The 24066-nt window shown below is 48.2% G+C and overlaps 2 protein-coding genes across 12 annotated transcripts in view; both read left to right on the top strand.

Annotated features, from left to right (window-relative positions):
* Positions 1 to 11378, top strand: part of Ehbp1 (EH domain binding protein 1) — a 280423-nt gene extending 269045 nt beyond the window's left edge. For 6 of the 11 annotated variants that reach the window (XM_076938043.1, XM_076938041.1, XM_034508576.2 and 3 more), the window contains 4 exons: positions 2359 to 2458; positions 3761 to 3834; positions 10019 to 10133; positions 10341 to 11378. In XM_076938043.1, coding sequence (XP_076794158.1) covers positions 2359 to 2458; positions 3761 to 3834; positions 10019 to 10133; positions 10341 to 10431 — 380 coding nt within the window. In that variant the 3' untranslated portion in view covers positions 10432 to 11378. The remainder of the gene's footprint in view (positions 1 to 2358; positions 2459 to 3760; positions 3835 to 10018; positions 10134 to 10340) is intronic. The other 5 variants (XM_076938036.1, XM_076938037.1, XM_076938040.1 and 2 more) reach the window with 1 other exon arrangement.
* Positions 11379 to 15572: 4194 nt separating this feature from the next.
* Positions 15573 to 22530, top strand: Otx1 (orthodenticle homeobox 1). Its single transcript, XM_034509528.2, has 5 exons — positions 15573 to 15697; positions 16055 to 16122; positions 17656 to 17861; positions 18724 to 18875; positions 20219 to 22530. Exons 3-5 carry the CDS (start codon positions 17765 to 17767, stop codon positions 21035 to 21037), a joined length of 1068 nt encoding a protein of 355 aa, XP_034365419.1. The 5' UTR covers positions 15573 to 15697; positions 16055 to 16122; positions 17656 to 17764; the 3' UTR covers positions 21038 to 22530.
* Positions 22531 to 24066: the final 1536 nt, after the last annotated feature.

Raw genomic sequence — 24066 nt, forward strand, 5'->3', positions numbered from 1 at the left:
TAGTATTGGATTAAATAACAAATGGTTAGAGGAGAAATGAGAAAAGCTCACTGTGATCAGAGGCTTTAATATTTTTTGTTGCTTATAAAGCTAAAGGGGTCTTTAACCAGTTATTAAAGTCAGGATTAATTTGTAATGGTTCAACTTACTGGCTTTTAAAAGCTTTTAAATTTAAAAAATTTTAAATCCCTATAAACAATAGTGTACTGATATGTTAGAAGAAACTTTAATTTTTTTATTAGGCAGAGTGTATATTTCTATCACTGTATACTACCTCAGATAAGGACTAATGATACAGAATGGTTTTTTTTTTCCAGTGAATAGAAGTAAGCTGTATAGTGATGTGTAAATGTATCTATAAATATTGTTAGGTTTATTTCCTTTTGAAACATGGGGGGGTTATTATTATTTATTTCCTAACAATTACATTGGTATCTTTGATTCTTACCTAGAAATATAGATATGCATTAACAAGAAAATCACACAGTTCCACATCAATATTGTTAAACGTAGGAAGCAGGGTTCCATTGAGGAAAATGATGTTAATGTAAGAGTAGGCTGGCCGCTTCTTGTATTGCCTGAAAGCTTCAATTATAGGTTAAGTTAAACTCAAAACAAAGTTTTCATATATCTGTATCTTTAGAAGCCACTTGAATTATGAACACAAGAATTGGATCTTTAATCAGAAAATGAGGTATCTTAAATCTACACGTATTAATATTGCACACATGTGTCAGTTCACTGATCAAAACGCTTCCACCGGGGTACATTTGGCCTTTTTCCAAACTGCAAGCTTTTTCTCAGCTTTTTCTTTTTACTCTTTCTTCTTTTGTTGCTTCCCAGGGATTTGTGCCTATCGCAGCCTGTGTCACATGACGAGTGTCAAGACATCACATGGTCCAAACTGAATACAAAACCAGCTACCCTAAAGGAAAGATGAAAAGTACTGTAAAACAATAAAGACTTTTTTTGAGTCTCTGAAAGAGTATCTTAGGCCGTCACACGTTGAGGTCTAACAACTCGAAATGACCAGTACCTCATCACTGTGCTTCCTGATGACAGGCAGCATCCTGAAGCTCATAAATTTTCCATAATTTATAAAATAAATATTTAGTCAACATGACAAAATACACAATAGGTTATTTATATAATATCATCTCACTAAAGTGGAAAGAAGTCTGTCTGTAGACAGAGGGTATGTGTGTGTTTAACGGGCATGGCAGTCTGTGCCTGAGAAGAAGGCATGTCTGGGACAGGGCCTACTTCTGAAGGAAGTTCTGAAGTGAGGAGACTGAGGTGCTAATATTAGACTCTTTAAAGACAGTGAGACCTCTGTGTTGTTTGAAATGTTTAAATAAACTCAATGTCTTCAATTTGTAAATGGAACTATCACTTAAGAAAATGTACAGAACAGTCTTTTCAGGGATATTCAATTAGACCTTTAAGTTTATCCTATGAATGTTGTGCAGAAATTGAACTGTTAATATTAAGTAATGGGTTAGCAAAGCAACAAAATAACCATAGATAAAACTTGGAAGAGAAAAAAAAGGGAAAGGATTGCAAATCTGACCTGGTATAATTTGAAAGGTGTTTTCCTTCACTACACATGCAACTTGCATGTTGCTGTATATGACCGGGATCAAGGGGTATGTGCTACAACCGCAGTCCTGTGTGGGGAGCAAAGGCAAAGCTGACTGTAAAGTGCCTCTGGGCTGGAGTTCCTTCACAAGCCAGATGTTAGAGTGTCTCTTTAATGAAATTTCAAAAAATACTCTCTTCACTGTGATGATGTTTTCCACAGAGAGCTGTGTGTCTTTCTTGTAGTCTTGTTGTTTACAGTACACTTAATGAAGTGTAAGTAGTTTATATTTTAGCGTCAATGAGCCCTTGTGGTACACACACATAAGGTATTTTACTTTCCAGGAGGAAAACAAGAGGTTGTTAAAAGTAAAAACTTTCACAGCGTCTCTGGGCTTCTCTGGTCTCCCTGCTAGCCTGAACAATGCTCATAATATTTTTTATTAAATCAAGACCATATGCCTGTCAGCACTCTGCATTCCTCACTGAAACATAATAGCAAGTCAGCCTCTGGGAGGGTTTAGAAGGTGAGCCTTCTGTTTAAGGTGCTTGGTGTTAGTGTGTTCCACAGGTAGGTTCAGAGGACTAGAGCTCAGGCTGCATGCGTACCAGCTCTGGAAGACCAGCTTCTGAGTTTTTAAATACTGCTCTGTTTCAGGCCTGGAACTGAGTCTTGTAAGCAGTTTGGAGCACCTTAAATATTTTCCAAGTGATGAAGTTGTGCTGAACTGGTTTTTGGCTTGCAGGGTGTCACATAACACTGCTCTTTGTGATCTGCAGGAAGGAACACGGAAGAAGAGGAGGCTATGATGCAGGAATGGTTCATGCTAGTTAATAAGAAAAACGCCTTAATAAGGAGGATGAACCAGCTCTCCCTCCTGTGAGTACCCAGCCTTCCACTAGCCAGTCTGGGCTTCTGTCAGGGCCTTCTTTAGGGTTTGATATTTACTAAGCTTAATTTTTTCCCTTTCCTTAGAAAGTCAGTATATAAAAATATTCATCTGAGCAGTAAGAATTTGCAGATGGACTGATAGACACTGGGGAAATGTGGTTTTTAAAGTCATGAAATAGGGAGCAATTTTTGAGTATAAAGTATTTTTAAATTTTTATTTACTATTGTATGTGTGTGTGTATATGTGTGTGCATGTGTGTATGTGTGGTGTGGTGTGTGTGTATGTGTGTGTGTGTGTGTGTGTGTGTGTGTGTGTGTGTGCATGTACATGAGTGCACACTACTGTGGCAGTATGGAGACCAGAAGACAAACTGTGGAGATAATTTTCTTTCTCCACTTTATTTGTGAGTTCTGGAAAACAAATTCAGGTCGTCAGGCTCAAGGCAGGGACCCTCGGCACCTTTTCAACAGCTCCCAGTCTTGTTTGAGAAATAAATCCCTTGTGCAGAAGAGGATTAGCTTTTACTTGAGGTTAGAGGAAACCCCCCCCCCCCCAAAAGTAAAACTCAAGTTTGTTTTTAAAAGTCTAAGTTAAAAAATAAGAGTCTTTTGAAGACAAAGTACATTTATTATGTATAGGTGGTGTTAATATAAATTCTGGGATAAGAAATTAATTACCTAGCGGTGGCCTTACTCTAAGTATAGTGAGTAAAGTTTATGGAGACAAGTCCATATACAAGTATCTGAGCCTTTAATTCACTGGAGGGATTAATGTTCACCCCTATATACTCATTAGCTGGTGTTCCTGTAGTATACCAGTATTGTGGGCCAGCTTACCATGTCTTTATTTGGATGTAAAACCCTAAGTTTACCATTTTTTCCTTGCCTGAACCTGATGAAAACCTGGACTTGTCTGTGTTTTCACTTTTCACTGAGTTCACTCATTTGTGTTTCTTCGTTTCACGTGAGGTTTTCAGGAAAAGAGTATTGTGAACTATAACAATTTACCACAGAGCCTTATACCTGGCACTTAATACAAGCAACATTTAAGAGTGCAACTGCTTACCTTAAAAGTGTCCCTTTGCCATTCTGAATGGAAGGAGTAAAATAACACTACTAAGCATTGAACTGAGGGAGGTTTGGGGTCTGTATATCATTTGTTTAGAGTGGCTTAAAGTTAAATAGCAAGTCAGTTATGACTCCTAAAATCAATGTGAACTCAGGAGGTTTTTTTAAGGGTTTAATGATTTAGTAATTAGCATATTGATGAACTTTTTACCACTTGCCTAGGGAAAAAGAACATGACTTAGAACGAAGGTATGAGCTGCTGAACCGGGAGCTGCGGGCCATGCTAGCCATTGAAGGTAAGAGCCTGGTGAGCTGGGCCATGCTGGCCATTGGGGTAAGAACCTGGTGAGCTGGGCATGCTAGCTAGCCATTGAGGTAAGAGCCTGGTGAGCTGGGCCATGCTAGCCATTGGGGTAAGAGCCTGGTGAGCTGGGCATGCTAGCTAGCCATTGAGGCAAGAGCCTGGTGAGCTGGGCATGCTAGCTAGCCATTGAGGTAAGAGCCTGGTGAGGGCTGTGAGGTGCCAGCTGTCAATGGGATTTAAAGTGTTTTGGTTTAACTAGGTCAGTTCTGTTCTGTACCTACAGAAATTGCATATGTGCCTTAAAGACAGAAAACAGTATCCAGAAACTAACTTATAGAGTTAATTTAGGTAGCTAATCACTGTGTTTACTATTAACAGAACTTAACTTTTGCGTCAGTAAGAATAAATTTCCATAAAACATAAAATGTATGAGGTAATTGATTTTTAGCTACATTTTTATATGCATTTTAGAGTTGTTTCCATTGGGGAATTTCAATAAAGATTCATTGTGTTGATTACTTATGATTAGGATACTGTTGTTCTGTTCTGTTTTTCTTTGCTTTGTTTTTAGGCAGGGTCTCCCTCTTTATCCCAGATTGGCCTACAGCCTAGCCTAGAACTCAGTATTGTAGCCCAGCGTGGTTGCCATCTCATGGAAGTCCCCCAGCCTCAGCTTCCCAAGTGCTGGGATTCCAGGAGTCAGCCACCACACCCAGCCCGTTATGCTTCTTCAATATTTGGGCAGTGATTGGTATAAGAGAAAATTAAATACTTGCACACTTTTTCTAAGTCATTGGATGGTATAGCAATCCTATGCATAGTTCAGGTTGTATGGGACCATCAGCTAGCTCGGGTTTAGCATTTACTGTATTTTTTTAAGTTCTGAAGTGTTTTATAATGCTCTTCTTATATCTCTTGTTAAAAATGCCTTATAGTTCAAAGATTTTTGCTTAAAAGCTAATCCTTTGGGCTCTGTAAAATAGATCTTTTGTCTAATCAATGCAAATTGATTTTCCTGTTCTATATTGACCTCTTAACCCATTGACTGTCCGTGGTAATTTCGTTTTCACCTGATAAGGTACCTGATCCATAAGTCAATTCTAATTAGTTCAGAAACTAGAAATTTAAGTTTGTAAGTGAAAGCCAAGTGAAGACTTACATTCTTAAAATATTTCACAATATATTGCTTTAAAATAAGGCCTATTTTTCAGTGACCTTGTATGTTGTAGAAGCTTTACTTTAATTACTTTTCTATCTATAATCTCATTTGATAATATCACTGATAACATTTGTATATCTTCATTTTAAAACTCAATTTACTTTGCTTTTAAAGGCTTCACTTAGCTAATTGCCTTCAAATGGCTAAATGTGTCAAATACCATTGATAACTATTAAATTTTTCAAAATTATTTTAGAATGTTTATGAAATTTGCCACTGCAATAAAATGCACAAGTACGTGAAATGGTACTTTTCCTTTAGATATAATTTTTCTAGTTATAGTATATTTTTTTAAAAAGAGACCAGAAAGCTAAATAGTTGAAAAGTAGATGCAGCAGTTACTATATAAGTAGGATATATGTATAATGTATCTGTATATAATATATAACTCATTATACAGTATATTCATTATACATTACACTCAATGTAAAGTAGTCTTAATTTGTTTTTATATCCATCTTCTTCTGTATAGAAAGATAAATTGTCCCTAAAATACAGCTTTATACAGTATAATTGGCTTTTAGGGCAGAGATGATATACTGTTTTTATTCCCCAAACCAGTATTATTACTAAATATGCATTTTATAACACCCTTACACATGGAAAATATCCCAGTTTCATTGGCCATCTGTATGTGTAGGCTTAGAGTCTACCATTTGTTCTGCCTTAGGTTCTTACACATAGAGAGGAGCAGTGAAAGCCAATTTTAAGAAACTTTAAATGTAACTATTAGTCTTTTCCTCCCCTCCACATCCTTTCCTCTCCAACACGCAAGCATTTTAAATTGCATTGTTCTGTATGAAACTGTGCTTCAAGTCTGTGTCAGTTTCCCATTAAGAGAAAAGGGGGAGTCTTGAGGAAAAGAACAGCCTGTTGATTGCAGACAGAGGCGCTTAGAGAGATGCCTGACTCAGTAGGATAGGGCTGCCCTCAGCATGCACATGTGAACTTCAGCAGCCTTTTCAGACCCTGGAGCAAAACATGGGAAGAGACAGCAATGGCCCTATGTTGTTTTCCTTTATTTAAAAATACACTGTCTTCTCCCAGTGTGCTCTCCTTAGCTATAGTTATAAACCAAAACCTTCCCAAGTCACTTGTGCTCAGGGCATGTGCCAGCAGGGAATAACAATAGCCATAGCACACGGAAAGAACTGTTTATGGTGGGAGAGCAAACAATTATGATATAATAATAATAATAATCTCGATTGTTCACCCTTCCTTCTGAGAGCCCAGCATCACCCTCCCTCCTCCCTGCGCCATCCTTGTGGTTGCCCCTCTCCTGAGGTCAACCGCAGGGCGCCCTCAAGCTAACAAACACCTTGCTGATACTTTTCTATAGTTTTTGTAGTTGTTGTTCCAGATTATTTAGTGCTCCCTCAGGAAAGACAAAGTCATTTCTGCACACATTGGGGTGGGCTTTTTAGAGAGGGGCATGTTCATTTTCTGCACAAGAAATGGATCTTCTCTAAGATTCTACATCTTGATTCATTCTTGGCTTAGAGTTTGAAGTGGGTGCTCTTCTAAAGGGATTTATGCATAGTTCACTATTTTTGTAGTTATGGTTTATATGATAAGCTTTTTATATTTAAAATCAATATGTAATCCTGTGGAGGAGCTTATCCCCTAAAACCCCATTTGTAAATCTATTTTAGCTTTGTTACACAGCACAGCCACAGTCTTCCATGGATTGATTAGGCTCCACAGTGGAATCCTATCAATGGCCTGTTCTGATGATGAGGCAAACTCTTTCAGGATTGCTAGTTGACTGGAACTAAAGATAAGGCTTGACTGCAATCTCCCAATGTGTGCTTTACAAAACTAGCCTTAATTTTCATCAAAGTGCCAGGCTTATTTACAGTGGCAAGTCTGAAGGTTTCTACCAGAACTTTAGATCTTTCTGTTCAAGTGTTTATACGTATTTTTCTTGCCCCCCCCCCTTTCCCATTAATTATCAACTCCAGCAGATAAACTGAATCAGAGCATGAACAATTAGCCCGATATATGAAAAAGAGGTTTTTTCAAATTAACAAACAACCCAGTTGAGATGGACATAAACAAAATCTTTTTATTTCAACACTTTGGCTCAAATGCTGCGTCAAAACGTAATCCTATTTGTTGTGAGAAGATATGACTTCTGTACCAAAAGTACACTGGGATCTTTAAATTAATCAGAACCCACTCTGTAGTCTGTCCAAGCTAAAGTCAGTTCAGCTAGCCAGTTGGCTGTGACTGGTGCAGCAGCTGAGCAGTCCTCCCCTTGAGTTTATATCGAGGTAATTCATAAACTACATGTGACATATCCAGGTGAAGCTATTTAAAAGGATCGTAAATTTAAGCTTGAGCATACTTGTTAATCTTGATAAATTTAGAATGTAATATTTTTTAAATGATCAAAATAGTTTACTAATTTCTCAATTGGTGTTCGGCTATATATAATTTTAATATATAAGTATATATATGCAGTATAAAATAATTCCTTCCTACCACGAGAAACAAAAGTGTAGGTTTGCTAAGATAAAATCTATTTATCACACATAGGTATTTACAGTAATGACAGTTAACAGCAGCAAAAATCCACCAATTTTATTGCAGTATTTTAAATTCTGATGTCAGTTAACTTTGACTCTAAAAATGTTTTTTTTAAAAAAAGCTACCTAAATTTTTTTCAGTTTTAAATGTTTTTTCAATTATGGGAGATGTTATTGAGATAGGAAAAATGAGACATAAAAATATTCAATTTTTCATGGATTACATATTGTTAAATTTTAATTTGCCAATGTTAATGAAATCCTGGCATTTTAAATAATTAAATAAAGCCTTTTTAAGTAGTCAAGTTCAGAGGAGTGATTCAGTAAGAATTATGTATTTGTTGTTATTTTTTTCTCGGTTTAAATTTTTAATTTAGATTTTTCTGTATGATGGAGAAAATGTGCTTTCTGGTTGTTAAATTACCAAAATATCTTAAAGCAAAGAATTGTAAATCTTATACCTGTAATCAGAATTTTTTATTCATTAAAACTACTAATTTAATAATTACAAAATTCATTCATTTTTTAGAATCTTTTCTAAATTAATATTTCAAGAACTACAGTGACTATTAAACTAAAACTGTCTATCTTAAGAATCCTTACAGTCACAAAGCCTGTTACCTCACTTGCTCTGGAGAGTAAGACCTACTTAAGAACAAGAACAGATTAGAATATTTCCAACATTCCTGTGTCCTTAGTCACTTGGGTCCAGAGAGCAAAGCATCATAGGTTTTGGCTTCTCTGCACTTCTCTTATTGTTAAAGTTTCCTTCTTCCTTTCCATGCTGTAGGATATTTTACCCTTTAAATGAGGGCATAATCATAATCAGGCATTGAATATCTTCGTGTTTGTAATGTTTTGTATGGAATGTGGATCATTAGCATGGTGTGTGTAATGTGTGTATTTTTGTGTCTGAGTTTATAAAAGGAGCAGTGATAAAACTGAGTTACCGCTCAGCTGTCTCCAGCTTCACTAACCTTTACTGCATGACGGTGCATCTAATTTTTAATTCGTAAATACAAGATAGCATTCCGTGTGGCACCATTTGCCTTCATAGAGCTGCTGAGCAGTTTGCGGTCTTGAATAAATTTCGCTTTGGAGGGGGGAGGGATTTGAACCAGCACATTCTTGTGTGGTTTGTGAAGATTCACATGGTAACCAGCATAAGCATTGTTAGGTTTATCTGAATAAGCACCAGCCATGTGAGTTTTAACATGATTTCCCAGAGCAATGGAGAGAGAAGAGAGAACCCGAAGGATTGCACTTGTCTGGTTTTTGGAAAGTGTGTTTGCTGGGGGAGGGGGGCTGTAAGAGTCAGTGGCCAGGGTGCCTCCCCCCACACATCCTTAAAGCTGGTGTCCTGTTTCCCTCCAGGTTCTCATTTGTTCTGCTATCTCCCCATCATCTACTTCTTCTTTTCATTGTTTACCTTCCTAATGAGGGAGGCGGGGCAGACTGCGGCTTGATTGACAGCTACAAGCCCTTACAGTCTGGCCAGAGAGCAGTTGGCTTTGGTTTCAAAAGTGTTTTAAATGTTAGATTGTGGTCCTGTTTTATCAAGTGTAACTGCTGCTCATCTTAAGGAAATTATCAAAGCTGAAAAGGTTAGGTTATATATATATCACGGGGCACTAAAACTGGCAGAAAAATGGCCGCTCACCCATAGAAAAAGCACTGCCCAGCACATTTTCCGACCTTTTAACATGGGAGTTTGAAAAAGAAATATGTGGGGTTTTTTTCCCCTTTGCAAGAGTGCTTCGATTTGAAACCACCCAGCAAATGTCTCCAAAAGAAAACTGGCTGAGACGCTGTCGAGAGCTGCAGTGTAATACTGCAGAGCACATTTATTTTTTTACTTCAAAGAAAAATGCTAATTAGCCGATTCACTACTTTTAAAGTTATTGTGAAGCATATGGCGCCCAGTGTGAGATACATCCAACTGCTAAAATAGAGCGGGAAGGAAATTAGCGAAGAATGGGCTGTTTGGGGTGAGAGTGGGGGCGGGGAGGAGAGTAGGTTCTCAGGCAGATTCCCCAGCCCTTTCAGAAGGATTTTACCAGCCTTCTTTGCTTCCCCGCCTCCTCGTTTACCCACTCCCCCAGCCCCAAGCCCTGGGCCAACCTCTTCAGGACTCAGCTCCCCTCCCCCACTCTGCCTGAATTCAGGTGCCTGCCTTCCGCCTGGCCACTGACTCACACCTGGTTTCTAGCAGGCTCCTAACCTGCAGCACCAATAAGTATTTACAAAGTAGGGTTTAGGGCATGAAACCCTCACCCCCACAGTCAGACTTCTCCCAGCAAACAGTACCTAGCGGTCCCGTTAAGAAGGTTTGCTGAGATTTTAGGAAAATGAATTAGGCGGGAAGGGGAGGGCAGGTTGCGAGTGCTCTGAGCCCCTAAGGGTGGTAACTGGCTTCCCGCCCCATGCAGACTGGCAGAAGACCGAGGCCCAGAAGCGACGGGAACAGCTCCTGCTGGATGAACTAGTGGCCCTGGTGGACAAGCGAGACGCCCTTGTCAGGGACCTGGACGCCCAGGAGAAGCAGTGAGTGGGGCTGTGTGGTGTGGTCTAAGGGAAGCCACCGAGCAAGGGGACAAGAAGTTTATAGAAAGTTCATTTCGGGGATCTGAGAGGGCCGGTGCCTTTGTGCCCCTCTTGCCGCTAGGGATCCAGATAGTGTGGACTATGATGGGCGGCTCTCCCCTTCATGAGGAAAACTAATTCTGTCTTTCCTGTTTGTCTACCATCCAGAGCCGAAGAAGAAGATGAGCATCTGGAGCGAACTCTGGAGCAAAACAAAGGCAAGATGGCCAAGAAGGAGGAGAAGTGCGCTCTGCAGTAGCCTTGGACCAGACCTCGCCCAGCTCCTCAGTCTTAGGTCCCCAGGCCAGAAACAGACTGGTTGATTTAAAACTTTTTAACATTTTGTTTAACTGGATTGTACTTCTGGAACGCCCCCTCCCCACCAATTTCCTCTTCTCCAGATAATACAGAGCTCCAGATAGCTTTAAAGACTCTTTGTGAGTTAATCATGAAATCATTTTTGAAGTCCTGTGAAGTAGATTTGCACAGACACCTTGTGAATGATTGGTAATGAAGATGCTGAAGAAACTGTCCAGAGGGGGTGGGGAGGCTCCCTGGTCACTTTCCCTTCTGCTTTGGATGGGATGAGAATTTGAAATATGTTTGTTGTAGTATCGTTGGTAATAGCGAAATGACAGTGGGTGGGGGGCAAAGGGGAATAAGAAATGTCATGAATGGTTTTCCAATCCTGCCGTATGTGTAACACTGTTACTTAAATCTCATAGTTAGATCATATGCTGTGTATTGACGAAGCTGTGTTCCATTTGCCAGTGGGATTTTCTGCAGTTGTTTGCATTTCACATAAAGATAATAAAGTTCCTCTCTGCTCTCCTCAGAGGATGGCCCCTTAAGGTAGCGAGACAAACCTCCAGGTTTGAAAGGTGAACTGGGAGACCGGCTCTAATTGATGTGCAGCGGTTTACAAAGACAGTTCATCATCTAATAATGCGCCATCTTTTACTCTGAATAATTATTTATTACATCTTGCTTGGTTCCTACTTTTTGTTGGGGCTCAACATTGGCTCAAGAATGCTGTTAATATTTATTCTGTATTGAAAAAAGTCTGTCTTGGCACTACAAGTAAATATCCCATTACCTCTTCTCTAGCATAGTGCTGTGTGTTTTGTGAAAATGGTTATGTTTATTTATTACAATACTGAGTCATATATAAATTTTCAATAAAAGCAGAAACTTTCTTACCTTAAACCCTGCTGCTATTTATTTCCTTGCAATGAATACTTGAGTGGAGTTTGTGTATCCGTAAGACTTTCCATGTGGAACGCAGCCCAGGACACTGGACTGTGTTTGGAGCTGACATAGGTCCAGACGAGCTCTGAACACGCAGAATGCAAATTGCAAAGTCATTAGTCACATTCTTAGTGAGTGTAAACTGTCCTTTGGAAAGAATCGCCTCTCTGAAACAGTCCAGGAAATGTTCTAGTTCCACACCACTGGGGGGAAATGCATCGTGATGATTTTTTCCGAGTCCTATGTAGGAGAACTTCGTCCCACCATAACCAGCAAGTCTGTAGGTACTGAAATAAAAGGGAGCGGAGCGGGCTACGGTTGGGGGAGGGGTTGTGTGGATATATGCATTTGAGAGGGAGGAAAGAGAATTGTAGCAATTTCTATGCCACCGGTAAAAGTAGGCTCTTCTATATTGGATGTCCGAACAAAGAAAGCTCCTTCAACAAGTCCGGAAACTTAGAGAAAACACTGGCGTCTTCTTTAGCATTGCTCCTGCTCTGGCGCTCGCTCTCTCTCTCTCTCTCTCTCTCTCTCTCTCTCTCTCTCTCTCTCTCTCTCTCTCTCTCTCTCTCTCTCTCTCTCACACACACACACACACACACACACACACCGCAGGCACTCACTTCACTCAAAAAGTATGCTGCCATTTCCAATTATTCGTCTTTCAAAATGGTAAAAACTTGCCACAATTCCCTGATGGAAAAGAATTTTCTTCTTTTTCTTTCTGATGAAGTTATTGGAACTAAATGAAATCAGTCTTTGTCCTCTTTATGAGGGCAGAACAGCAAGTTGCTGCTCTCTGGGGAAAATTCGGAACCCAACCCAACCCAGGTAAACCGGTACTAGGAAATTCACCGCCCGGAGCATCCTGGGGCTCCGTTTAGGGTGGATTGGAGAAACCTTCCCTTTTCCAGGGGCCTCTCAGAAAGGCGCTTTCCCTTTCTCTCAAGCTACCCGAGACCTTCGAAGTGACAAAACTCCCCTAGCTTTGCTAGTGATTGGGGGCCCCTTCTGCTTGGTTCCCAGCCTCGTGGGGCTTCCCTCCGCAGCGCCCGAACGCCCCTCAGCGGCGGCGGAGCACAGACCGGGACTGTGGGATTGGGCCGCAGCCTGGGAGTCGCGTTGCCGCAGCTCAGCACAGTGCCCGGAGCCCGGCTCCTTAAGGCAAGCTAGAACCGAGCTGGCCAGCGGATGAAGATCTAGAAACCCGCTCAGTGTGAAGAGACAATGGGACAGGGCCGCGGGGGGGGAGGGGGGTGGGGGGGGGATGGGAGCGTTTATGGAGGGCGAGTGCAGAACTTTATCCTAGCCGGGAGTCCAAGCCCCTTCCCAGTCCCAAGTGTTTCCAGAGTCAGTGGGTGTGAGATCACTTAGATGCTGCACCCAGCCGATGGGCCTTAAACTGAGCCACCACCACCACCATCAGCCCTTCTCCAATGCTGTCCCTACTGTGCCTTTGAGAGAACCTTCGAAGCTTCTGGTCCAGTGTCCATGACCTGGACATTTGCCTAGCAAAAGCTGCCTCAATCCTCTGAGCTGAATTCAAGAAACTTCTCTTCTCTTCTCTTCTCTTCTCTTCTCTTCTCTTCTTCTCTTCTCTTCTCTTCTCTTCTCTTCTCTTCTCTTCTCTTCTCTTCTCTTCTCTTCTCTCTCTCTCTCTCTCTCTCTCTCTCTCTCTCTCTCTCTCTCTCTCTCTCTCTCTCTCCTCCCTTCCACCCCCCTCTTCTTTCTCCTTAATCCCAAGATTTTACAGGATGAGCATTAAGGAAATTCGCCTCCAATTTGGGATTAGATAAATAGTCTCATGGCCCAGGGGGGTCCGGTCCTTGTCACTAGATACCTCTCTCTCACTTCCCAGAGAATGAAGGGGGACAGCGTCAGGAACCCACACGGACTAGATCCTGCGCGGTGGGCCTTGGGGACCTCGCAGGAATATTCCTATGCGTACAGCCGCCCCACTTCGTCAAGCCTGACCCAGGCGAGGTTCTAAGACTGCCAACGAGCCTGCCCCGAAGAGGCCAGAGTAGCAGTTTTCTAGCCAGGAGTGCGCCCTGGGCCCCAGAGGGCCAACCCAGGCTCACAGCCGGGAGACCGGGACAGGGATGCCTTCAGTGAACTCCCCAGGACGTCAACGTTTTCCTGCCCGCCAAACTAGTGCACCGTAGCCTGCGCCTTTCCCCGGAACAGGGGGCAAGAGTGTATTTCGTTTCTTTCTTTTAAACTCAGGATGGTCCCGGTGGTTGAGCCTGACCGTCCGTCTGCCTTGGGGTCTACTCCTGGTAGGGACTGAGAGCTTAAGGTGTGTGCTCACTCGGGCCAGCGCTATCCTCTGCGCTGCTTCTTTTCTGCCTGCAGGTTTATCTGTCTCCCTCTCATTCCCCCCTTTCCCCGCGTTCTTTTATTCTGCTTTCTCTTTCTCTCGCTTTTGTGAATGGGCCGCGGTGTCTTTGTTCTGGAGAGAAGCGCCCGTGTCGCTGACTTTTGTGAACCAGAGAAGGATCTTGTAAAACCTCCTTTTCTCCTCCGTAGTCCCCCTCTCACACCCCTCCTTCCCTGCCCCTTTGATTAGATGTTCCCTCATCGTTCAAAAAAAAATGTAATTTCGTTAGTCTGGCGGCCACTTTCTTTGAACATTAGCTCGCTTTCAGCTCCAACTTCAATTAGAAGGAGTTGATTTTGAGAGACCAACAAAAGAACCGACCAAAGCCTTATTAAAGGTCCTAAGAAGATCTCTCGGTCCTTTGAGAAGCAGTTAAGGAAACAGTGTGCCCTCCGTCATATTCTGTTACCGTATTTTATTCGGACTCCAAAGAAAAGTGTCGCGTGGGGGAGGGGAGAAGCACTTTGATGAGCGGCAGTCGCGGCCCCTTTTCACTCAGCGGGCTCCCCCCTTCCTTCTGGTCGCCCCGCGCCCGGTCAGCGACCGAAGCGGACCGCACGGCCTGGGCATCGCGGTGCTCCTCTCTCCCTGGCTCTCGGCGGCTGCCGAATTCACCCACGCACATACTGTGGTTCAAACTTTTCACCCGCTTGTTGGGGTGAGAATGGGAGAAGATGAGGAGAAAGGACTAGCAAATGTAAACGTGGTCCCTAGTATTCAGTAGGAGTTGCCATGTAAAAAAAAAAAAAAAATGCCTTGTTCGGGGTTGGGCCGAAAATATTCTTTCCTCTCGCTTTGGAAAGTACACACAGGTAGACGATCTCAGCAAGTTTATTCGGCTGGAAACTAGGATCTGTCAGTACGAACAATCCGGGGAAATCGTTTCCAGGAGGCTCCTCCAGTAAGGTGTAGAAAATGAAGGGAGGGGAGTCGGAGTGTGTAGCCACATTTTCCACTAGACTGTCCCTTGTAGGTGGAGACGTGAAGACTGACAGAATGTGAAAAAGAAAGTTTTCTATCAAACCCATACGAGTGTGTGTGTGTGTGTGTGTGTGTGTGTGTGTGTGTGTGTGTGTGTGTGTGTGTCTGAGTTCCAACGGTTCGGAAGCTTTTAGGACTTGAGAACACCGTTGAGGGGACTGCCTGGGAGCCCCTGGAGGCGCTGAGCAGCTGGGGAGTGGCGGCGCCTCCCCTGCCCGTGCTCTTTCTGGGCGCGAGAGTCCCGGGGCGCCGCGGGGCGCCCTGCGCGCCAAGAGCTGCACCCCCACCCCCGGCTCCTCTCTGTAGCCCGCGCCCGCACGAGCCGCTGGTTGTGGGGAGCAGAGGAGGAGGCGCTGGGGCCCAGGTCACAGCGAGGAGTGCCAGGGGCCAGCACGCCCCGAGTCCACGGCCCGGGGAAGCCTGGAGCCCAAAGCGCGGCGGAGCCCGGCGACGCGCGCGAGCGAGCAGGAACTGGTTATCCGGCAGCTTGACGCCACTCCTCCGGAGCGCGGCCCGGGCGAGAGGAGGGCGGGGGCCCCGGGCGAGCCTTGGGACCCGGGGCCCCCTCTGCGCCTGCGACTCCAGCGCTGCCTTCACCCTTCTCGACTCGTTCTGAACGGAATTTACCACCCGAACCCCAGAGTTAGCGCGCGACCGGGGCGGGGCCGGCGCGCGGGGAGGGAGGGGGTGGGGGCGAGGGAGGGCGGGGGCGCGCGGAGGTAACCCCGGCTCGCGCTGCCATTGCCCGGCTCCCTGTCACTCAGTCCGCTCTAGGCCCCCTATTGGCGGCCGAGCCCCGTTACGCACTCGCCTCGCGTTCACATACCCGGGGAGGGCAGTAGAAAGGTGATCAATCTTCATCAGGCTACATTTCCAATCACCTAAACAACCGAGCAAGACAAGCCACTCCGACAAGGTAAATTGCTTGATTTATTTAGTTTGCCAAGTGACTATGCAGGATTTCTCCAGTCCCTACCGCCTACGGGTTGCACCGAAAGTGCAGCTGCCACCGCAAGCCACCTCCTAACTCTGTCCCTCGAACACCCACCCACCCACCCCACCCCCCCGGGTCCCGGGCGAGGCCAGGTCTTGGGAGGAAAAGCATGTGGGACTTTGCAAACAAAGTGTTTGTGCAATAAAGTGAAACCTGGAGGGACACGCACAGAGCTCCTGGAAAAATGCAGGAGACGGGAAGAGGGAAGTTGGAGAAAGAGGAAAGCCTGGGGTCCTAGCCCCGCCGCCGGGGTAATACCTGTGCGCCTCCGTTTTACAGGTTGGCTGCCGCCGGGTCTCGGTGAGGGCGCGAGGTAGATGGTGAAGAGCCGCGGCAGCGGAGGGCAGGTAAGGAGGCAGTCGCCGGGCCGCGCGCCACCCGGGGACCATGGTGGCCCCTCTCGCCTCCCCCTCCTCGAATCGACCCCGCTACCTCGGTCCCTGGCAGGTGGGCGGGGCTGGGGTGAGAGGCCGGGCGCCCCTTGGCTGCCCCGGGGACCCCAAGCCGCTCGGGAGCCGGCCGCCCCCTCCCCCGCCTCCTCCGAAGCTGCGGAGCTGGGGTGCTAAGTTACACGAAAGTACTGGAAAACTCACGCCGCAGCCCGGCAGAGCCGGGGTGGCTGCTGGCCTGTGGCCCTTCCGCCCAAGCGCCATGGGACGTTCCCCTCCGCTTTGTGTGCTCGCTGGCCCCCCTCAGTCCAGGCTACGGGTCCCCCAGGACTGAAGCGGGGTAAGGAGCTGGGATGGGAAGCTGCTTTAGTCCTACCTTCCTTTCTCCCCGGAATCTCCTATCCTCGGGTCTTGGCAGAACGGGGTGTAAGTACAAGCCCCCCGCCGGTCCCAGTCGTACCCCTAGAACCCCTTCTTTTGCTGGAGAAGGGCTGCGTGGGCTCGCAGTGTCTGCGCCGAGCCTTGTACTCCCAGGTCGGCTGTGCGTGAGCTTTACAACCTGAGGCCTAGTTCCTTGCTCTCCATCGGGTTCAGAGAGGATGGCCGGAGCGACGCGACCTGGCACGCTCGGCCTTCCGAAATCCCTAGCATGTTTGGGGCGCTGGGTTGGCCATCCTTTATCAAACCCTGGTGGGACGTGGTGTGTTCAGTCAGCAGACTTGGTAAAAAGAAGGCCCGGCCTGCGCGGGCAAAGGAAGAGAGGGGTGACCATCTCGGAGGTACCCCTGACCTTGGGCGGCGTCCTGAAACTGCCACTTCTACTGTGGCGCCTTTGGAGTCTTCTTGCCGCCTTAGCCTGATCTGGGCCGCATCTGCCCTGGAGGTGCGGTGGGATTCCTGTTCAGCCATCTCTTAGCGTCAGGGGCCCAGAGAGGTCAACAGAAAGGTGATTGCAAGCTCTGGGGTAGGAGGCAGCCCTGGAAGAAATGACGTAGCCAGTGAGCCTCGGAGATCCAAGGGGTACCCACCATTGGGCCTCTGTACTGCTTGCTATTTTGTTCCTCTTTCAAAAACATTTCAAACTAAACGAAATAACCCTGTATCTCTGTGCGGCCTGCCCTCCCGGCGCCAAATGAACATTTGCTTGAGCAAATTGCTTCCGCCGCACTAAAAAAATTTGACTACACTTGGGATTTTGCACCCTCCGCGGTCCCGGCTCTCACCTCCTCAGCCTGATCACGCTTTAACTTTTCCTTCCTGTTGACACTCGAGGAGTGTCTTTGGCCCTTGTCAAGCCCTAAAAGAGGAAGGAACGATGTGGGAAAAGTTTACTTTCCTGAGAAGCTGGATGGCTGCTGAGCTAAAGGAGGAGACATTTCTCGGGTTGCCTGCTGTGCCTAGCTTGCGCCCCCCTCCCCATTCAAGGATTATAGGAGCTGAAAGCCAAGCTGACTGCGGGTGAAGGTTTCCATGTGTCTCCTGTCTCCCTAGGCCAGGCCCCCAGAAGAAACAGCTTGAAGGACTTCGCAGTGGGAGCCCTGAACTGCTCCTGGCCTCAGGCCCCCTGGATCCGTCGGGGCGCCTCCACCCGGCGGTTAGCATGATGTCTTACCTCAAACAACCCCCATACGGCATGAACGGGCTGGGCCTAGCTGGCCCTGCCATGGACCTCCTGCATCCCTCCGTGGGCTATCCTGGTGAGCAGTGGCCCTCTGCCCCTACCCCCAAGCCTCTGTAAATATTGAGAGATTCCATCCTCTGAAGTTTGAGCCCACACTGTCCCCAAACAGACCCAGGAAGGTGATTAGCTCGCCGCCTGTTGCCTAGATCTGGAGTCGAAGTCTGCTCAGGCAGTTTAGAAACTGCAGGCTACAACTGTTGAGCTTGTGGTGCCTGCAGCCTGGCTCCCCGTGGAGTCCCACTTGCTAGGGAGGGCATGTTTATCCCCACCCCCCACCCCACCCCCCGATTTTTTTCCCTCGGTTGCTATTTTAAAAATAAAACCCTTCCCTGTGTCAACATTTCATGAGGAATCTGGACACTCGCTAGGGCCTAACATAGCCAAATTTTTCTTATGTCTAGCTTTCCTGAGAAGCAGTTCTTTCTCCCTAGTTAGAGAGCCCTCAAGATCAGTGACTTGGCCCAACTCTTGAGGTGCGATGGGAGATTCCAGCTGAGCCCTGGGTTTCTTTTCTAGATCCTAAGTATTTACTTGCGTTTATTCTCTTGGAAAGTGACCCCTGGTTCTGTTTCTGCCCACCTCTGTTATACTTTCTGCCTCTCAGCTTGGGGTTTGGGGAGATGAGAAGGAAAGGGTGGCGTTGTTTTTAACCGCTTGAGAGGTAGGGAGGGTGAAGGCCCTAAAGTTCCAGACTGGGGCCTTTAGTAGGATACGTACACTTAGTCCCACCTGTGGCCAGGGAAGTTTCGTTTCCTCGGAGCTCGGCCTGTTCTTTCTATGGCGGGGGTTCTGAACCTACCAGAGGACCTATGCGTGGCCTCAAGCGCCAGTCCTCATGGTCCACCGCTGACTCCAGGCGCTCTCGCATGTCCCCGCAGCCACTCCGAGGAAGCAGCGACGGGAGCGCACCACCTTCACGCGCTCGCAGCTGGACGTGCTTGAGGCGCTGTTCGCAAAGACTCGCTACCCAGACATCTTCATGCGCGAGGAGGTGGCGCTCAAGATCAACCTGCCAGAGTCCAGAGTCCAGGTGCGCGCTCCTGGGGCTCTAGGGTTAGGGTAGGGACGCTGGACCCGGTCCGGAAAGATCTGGCCTAGGCGGTCTGATGTTGGGGCCCACTCACTGACTGCACAGCCCCTCTCCAACTCCCCCTAGCGCTGGGCGTCAGTCTGGTAAAAGGGGCAACATTAAGAGAAATGGCTTGGAGCCCAGTATCAATTCCTTGTCACTTGTGCGCTTTCAATATTGAAAGTCGTTTTGGGGTTGTTTGTTTGTTTGTTTGGGTTTTTTGGTTTGGGGGAGGCCAGCCATGTTCCTTGGATGTAACTTTCTCTGAAGGTTCGATAATGGTCCTACTTCGTTGGCTACTACAGAACTGAGGCCTTAGCTCTGCTTCTGCCTTTGTCTTTCCCCTTGCCCTTCGTCCCGGGGATTCTAAAAGTGCAAGATGGAACTTGGCCACAGCCGAGTGCTCTCTGCCTGGGAATGTGCTCCGCAGTTAGATCCGTCTGGTTAGGAGTTTTCTGCAGCCAAGTGGACGCCGAGAGCAAAATCCAGATGCTGACTTTACTATTTCTGAGATGAAACGTTCAGAAAAATTGAGTTCTGATTAGTTTAATTCTTTCTCGACGATCTTTTGTCTCACCTTTCCGGAAAGCTCGAGAAGGGCCTGGGAATGCAATGCCCCGTGCCCAGGCTCTCTCCAAAGGAGTGCGAGTTTATGACTTGCCATTCCATTTGGTATCCCACCTGGAGCCAAAAGGCCCAAGGAAATCTCACCCAAGCTTCCTTCTCGAAAAACCCCACTACTGGAGCGCTGCTTCCGTTCAGCCTCTAGCTTTGCTTCTGTTCCCACCCAAATATTTGCCCTGCCCAACTCCAGTCTCCAGGAGCCGACTTGGTAAAACCCCTCGGGCCCCAGGCTTGGTAGCTGCCCTACACTCCGATGTTCTGTACCTTTCCGCTGTTTCCTGAGCTCTTTTCAAGGAAAACAGGGCCTCCAAACTAAGACAGGGCTGCGGGGAAGCAGCCAACCGCAACAGCTTAGAGATGGCTGAACTTCTGGCTGGACAGACACAAACGTTCCGCCCTCGGGCAGAGTTGCGCTGGGCTTGGGGAGGTGCGCATCCCTCCAGCGGAGGAGGCTGACTGGGGGCTTTGCACAGAAGGATGGGGGAGGGAGCCAGAGCTGGGGACCTAGCACGTGCGGGGGAGGGGACAAGGTCTGGCAGGGCCGGGGGACTGGGAGGGGTAGAGGCTGGGATTGAGAGGTTCCCGAGATCCTGGGCGGGGTGTGAGTCCGAGGGGCGGAGGAGTAGTGAGCTCCACCAGCCAGCCCCCTGATCCCCTCTCCTTCACCCTGCTTACTGCAGGTTTGGTTCAAGAACCGCCGCGCCAAGTGCCGCCAGCAGCAGCAGAGCGGGAATGGCACGAAAAGCCGGCCGGTCAAGAAGAAGTCATCTCCAGTGCGCGAGAGCTCGGGTTCCGAGAGCAGCGGCCAGTTCACACCGCCCGCCGTGTCTAGCTCTGCTTCTTCGTCTAGCTCAGCGTCCAGTGCCTCCGCCAACCCGGCGGCTGCTGCGGCCGGGGGCCTGGGTGGGAACCCGGTGGCAGCCGCGTCCTCTCTGAGCACGCCTACTGCTTCGTCCATCTGGAGCCCGGCCTCCATCTCGCCGGGCTCTGCGCCGGCATCCGTATCAGTGCCAGAGCCACTGGGCGCCCCGAGCAACGCCTCGTGCATGCAGCGCTCGGTAGCCGCAGGTGCGGCCACTGCCGCGGCCTCCTACCCTATGTCCTATGGCCAGGGCGGAAGCTATGGCCAGGGCTACCCCGCGCCCTCCTCTTCTTACTTTGGCGGTGTAGACTGCAGCTCCTACCTAACGCCCATGCACTCTCATCACCACCCGCACCAGCTTAGCCCCATGGCACCCTCTTCCATGGCTGGCCATCACCACCACCACCCGCACGCGCACCACCCACTAAGCCAGTCTTCAGGCCACCATCACCACCATCACCACCACCACCACCACCAAGGTTATGGAGGCTCTGGGCTCGCCTTCAACTCTGCCGACTGCTTGGATTACAAGGAGCCCACCGCTGCTGCTGCTTCCTCTGCCTGGAAACTCAACTTCAACTCTCCCGACTGTCTGGACTATAAGGACCAAGCCTCGTGGCGGTTCCAAGTCTTGTGAGCCCAGGAGGGAAAGGAAGTGGAGAAGAAACGCAACTACCTGCGCCCTCCGTGGTCCCCATCCTGTTGCTGTTGCTGCTGCACCGCCCGCCTTTGCCTTGGCTTTTCCAAAACTTAATTTTCACTCCCCCAAAAGATGTCATTGCCTGCACTGCCGCTCCAGTCTGTGTGCCACTTGCTTGGGGTGGAGGGTGCAGACCTTTCTCCCCCTTGGAGGTGGGGCCCGGTTCTCCTTCCTACTTGGCCCTCAGTTTCTTCACGGGATAGCAGTATGCTCTCCCCCTCAACTCGTGCATCACCCCCAAGTCTTTCTGGACAGCTTTTATGCACCTGGAGCCTTCTGAGGCTCTTCGCTCTGACCCTCTCTGTTTTGAGCTCAACAGTTTTATTTATTCTTTCTGGACACTGAAGTCACTAACTGGCGTATATCTACCGTTTGGAGTGCGTCCACACACACTCCTCCAAATCAAACCCACCACTCCTAGCAGACTGTCGCCCCCTCAGCTGCCCTTGATCCAGCTCCCCATCTGCAGGCCCGAGCTTCCAGCATTTCCGTCTCCCCAGTGGAGAGCGCTGGGCCAGGCTTGCGGGAGGAGTGTGCCCCAGCCTCCTTCCCTGCCCTGCGCTGGACTGATTCAAGCTTCCGCCTCAGCGGGAATGCTGTACATAGTCAGGTCCGTTCCAGGGACCACTTAAAGTTTTTAGTTGCTGTTGGTTGAACTGAGCATCTCTCTTGTTTTAGCGTCCAAGAAACAGAACTTTAAAATATATTCATCACATATATATACACACACACACATATATATATAACAGAAGCAAAAAATATTTCCCCTTTGTTCCCGTTCCTCTCTTTCTCAAACTATGGCGGTTCTTATTTTTCAGTTGTTACAAAGCTGTCCTGCCCTCTTCACACCTCCCTTTGTGTATTTATTAAAGAAACCCGCTTGGTTCCAGGAAGCTGGGCGCTGGAGGATCGGAAGTGAAGGAAACAGCTAAGTCAGGTTATGGGGTCTGGGCTAGGCTGGGCAGGTCGCAGTCCTGACCCTTAGCCAGTCTAAGCACAATATCAAAGCTTCCGCTTAGAAACAAACACAAAAGGTGAAACTACAACATTGTGGAAAGCAAACCGAGCCCGAGTTCCAGGTCCAATTTATTCATTCTCTCTCTCTCTCTCTCTCTCTCTCTCTCTCTCTCTCTCTCTCTCTCTCTCCTCTCTCTCCTCTCTCTCCTCTCTCTCTCTCCTTCTCTCTCTCTCTAACACCCTTGTCTGTTCGGTGAGTTTTTAGTGAACCTTCATTCTCCGAGATCTGCGCTGAGTACCTGTGTACCTATCAGTTTTGGTTTTGGCCGCTTGGTCCAGTAGGTGGGAAAGTAATTTGTAAATTTGATTTGTCCGATGTGAAGATCACAAATTACTTGTTGAGATGTAAGGCAGTCCGTCTCCTCTTCCTCTTTATCTACATTATTTCCCGCAAATAAAAGCAAATTAATGAATGGCTTGTCAGCGTTGCTCTTCTAATTCCAGCTTCGGGTCTCGGTCTCAGGGGATTAAAAGGGAGGAAATCTGTGTTAATAACCTGCGTGTTAATGACCTGCGCGAAGCTGGAGGCTGAAGAATAAGGCGGGAAGTCATGGCAAGGGGAGTCCCCCCCAAAAAACCGCTCTTATAGGGAGTGCCCCTCTCGGCCGGACTCTCTCTCTCTTCAATGTTTTGACCCCGCGTCTTCTTGCCATCTAGGACAGAGACAGGTGTCAGGACTCAATTCCAGAAACAGCTCCTTTCTCTTCGGAGGCAGGAGCCTGGCACTGATTTCTTCACCCTAATTGCCAGCACCAGAAAGAAGAGGGGGAGAAGGGGGAGGGGAAGAGGGTCGGGAGGCGGGAAAGCATGCCGCTGTAGTGCCGAGCTGAGCCAAGAAGAAAAAAAAAATGATTTTTTTAAAAAAAAATCTGTGTCCTGAAGTGGAGAAGCTTCCCCCGGTGGCTTCAGGGTGACTGTAGGATCCTAATTCCAACCACGTGTTAAGGAGTTTTTCTAAACCATTAGTTCGCACCAGAAACGGTCCAGTTATTTATCTTTCGTAAAGTTTCATTAAAACATACAAACGAAAACTGACCAGTGCGAGTTTCACTTCCTCAGAGGAGGAAGATGCCCGGCCTGCAGCCATGAGGAGAGGACAGCTCCCCTTCCGTCTAGGGGGGTACCGAAGGCCTTTGTAGGTGGCTACCCTTTCCAGCTCGGCCTCTGGGACAGGACTTGGGAGACTAAACTGAAGGGAAAGTCCGCTGCCTGAGAAAATTCGGGGCTCAGAACTGTCCAGACTGTTGTGACAGCTCCTGTGCGAGATGTGTGTGAGTGTGCGGCCCAGAAGCCGCGCCGTGCCCACGGCCGGGAGGAAATAAGGAGACAACGAAAACTTGCCCGCGGAGTCAGTGGCAGCCCCTGCTTCTAGCCCGTGACATTGGTGCGGGGCCAGGGGTCGCGCCCACGAGGCGGCGAGGCCTTGGAGCCTTGGCCGTGGGAACACTGTCCCTTCCACCTGGAGTTCGGCGGCCCGGCTCCGGCCCAGGGTTTCCAACTGAGTCCCCGGGGCGGAGGGAGAGCCACCCGGGCGCGCGGGACCCCTCCGGGGCCGGCTGCCCCCGCCAAGGCCGCTCCGGGCCTGCTCCCTGCCTCGTGCGCCTTGGCCCCTGGCCCGCGGGCCCCGCGCGTTCGCGGGAAGCGGGGCTGGAGGCTGGGACGGAGGCCTCAGGAGGTCGCCCCGGCCGCCCCACAGGTCCCGTCCCAGGCGGCCCGGGGCGGGGCAGCCGCGGCTTCTACAGGGTCCGGAGGCCGGGAGGCACAGAAGCCGGAGGCTGGGCCTAGCCGCGGCTCGGACGGAGCCCGCAGGCCTCGGGTTCGTTGCGGTCGTCAGTCGGCCCGGCTGGCCCGGGCGGGTCGTGAACTTTCCTCGTAGGGCCGGCCGGCGTGGGTCCGGGCGTCGCTGGCGCCCAAGGCCTCCGCTGCCCGCGCTCAGACGCGACGCCGAG

Source organism: Arvicanthis niloticus, chromosome 7 (assembly GCF_011762505.2).
Source record: "Arvicanthis niloticus isolate mArvNil1 chromosome 7, mArvNil1.pat.X, whole genome shotgun sequence".
NCBI classification, from domain to species: Eukaryota; Metazoa; Chordata; class Mammalia; order Rodentia; family Muridae; genus Arvicanthis; species Arvicanthis niloticus.

What these genes read in the sequence shown, in the direction of transcription:
- Otx1 (XM_034509528.2), top strand. Translation starts at nt 17,765, where the DNA reads ATGATGTCTTACCTCAAACAACCCCCATACGGCATGAACGGGCTGGGC. An exon ending in TCCCTCCGTGGGCTATCCTG is followed by an intron (nt 17,862 to 18,723) that starts GTGAGCAGTGGC and finishes ATGTCCCCGCAG; the next exon opens with CCACTCCGAGGAAGCAGCGA. An exon ending in TGCCAGAGTCCAGAGTCCAG is followed by an intron (nt 18,876 to 20,218) that starts GTGCGCGCTCCT and finishes TGCTTACTGCAG; the next exon opens with GTTTGGTTCAAGAACCGCCG.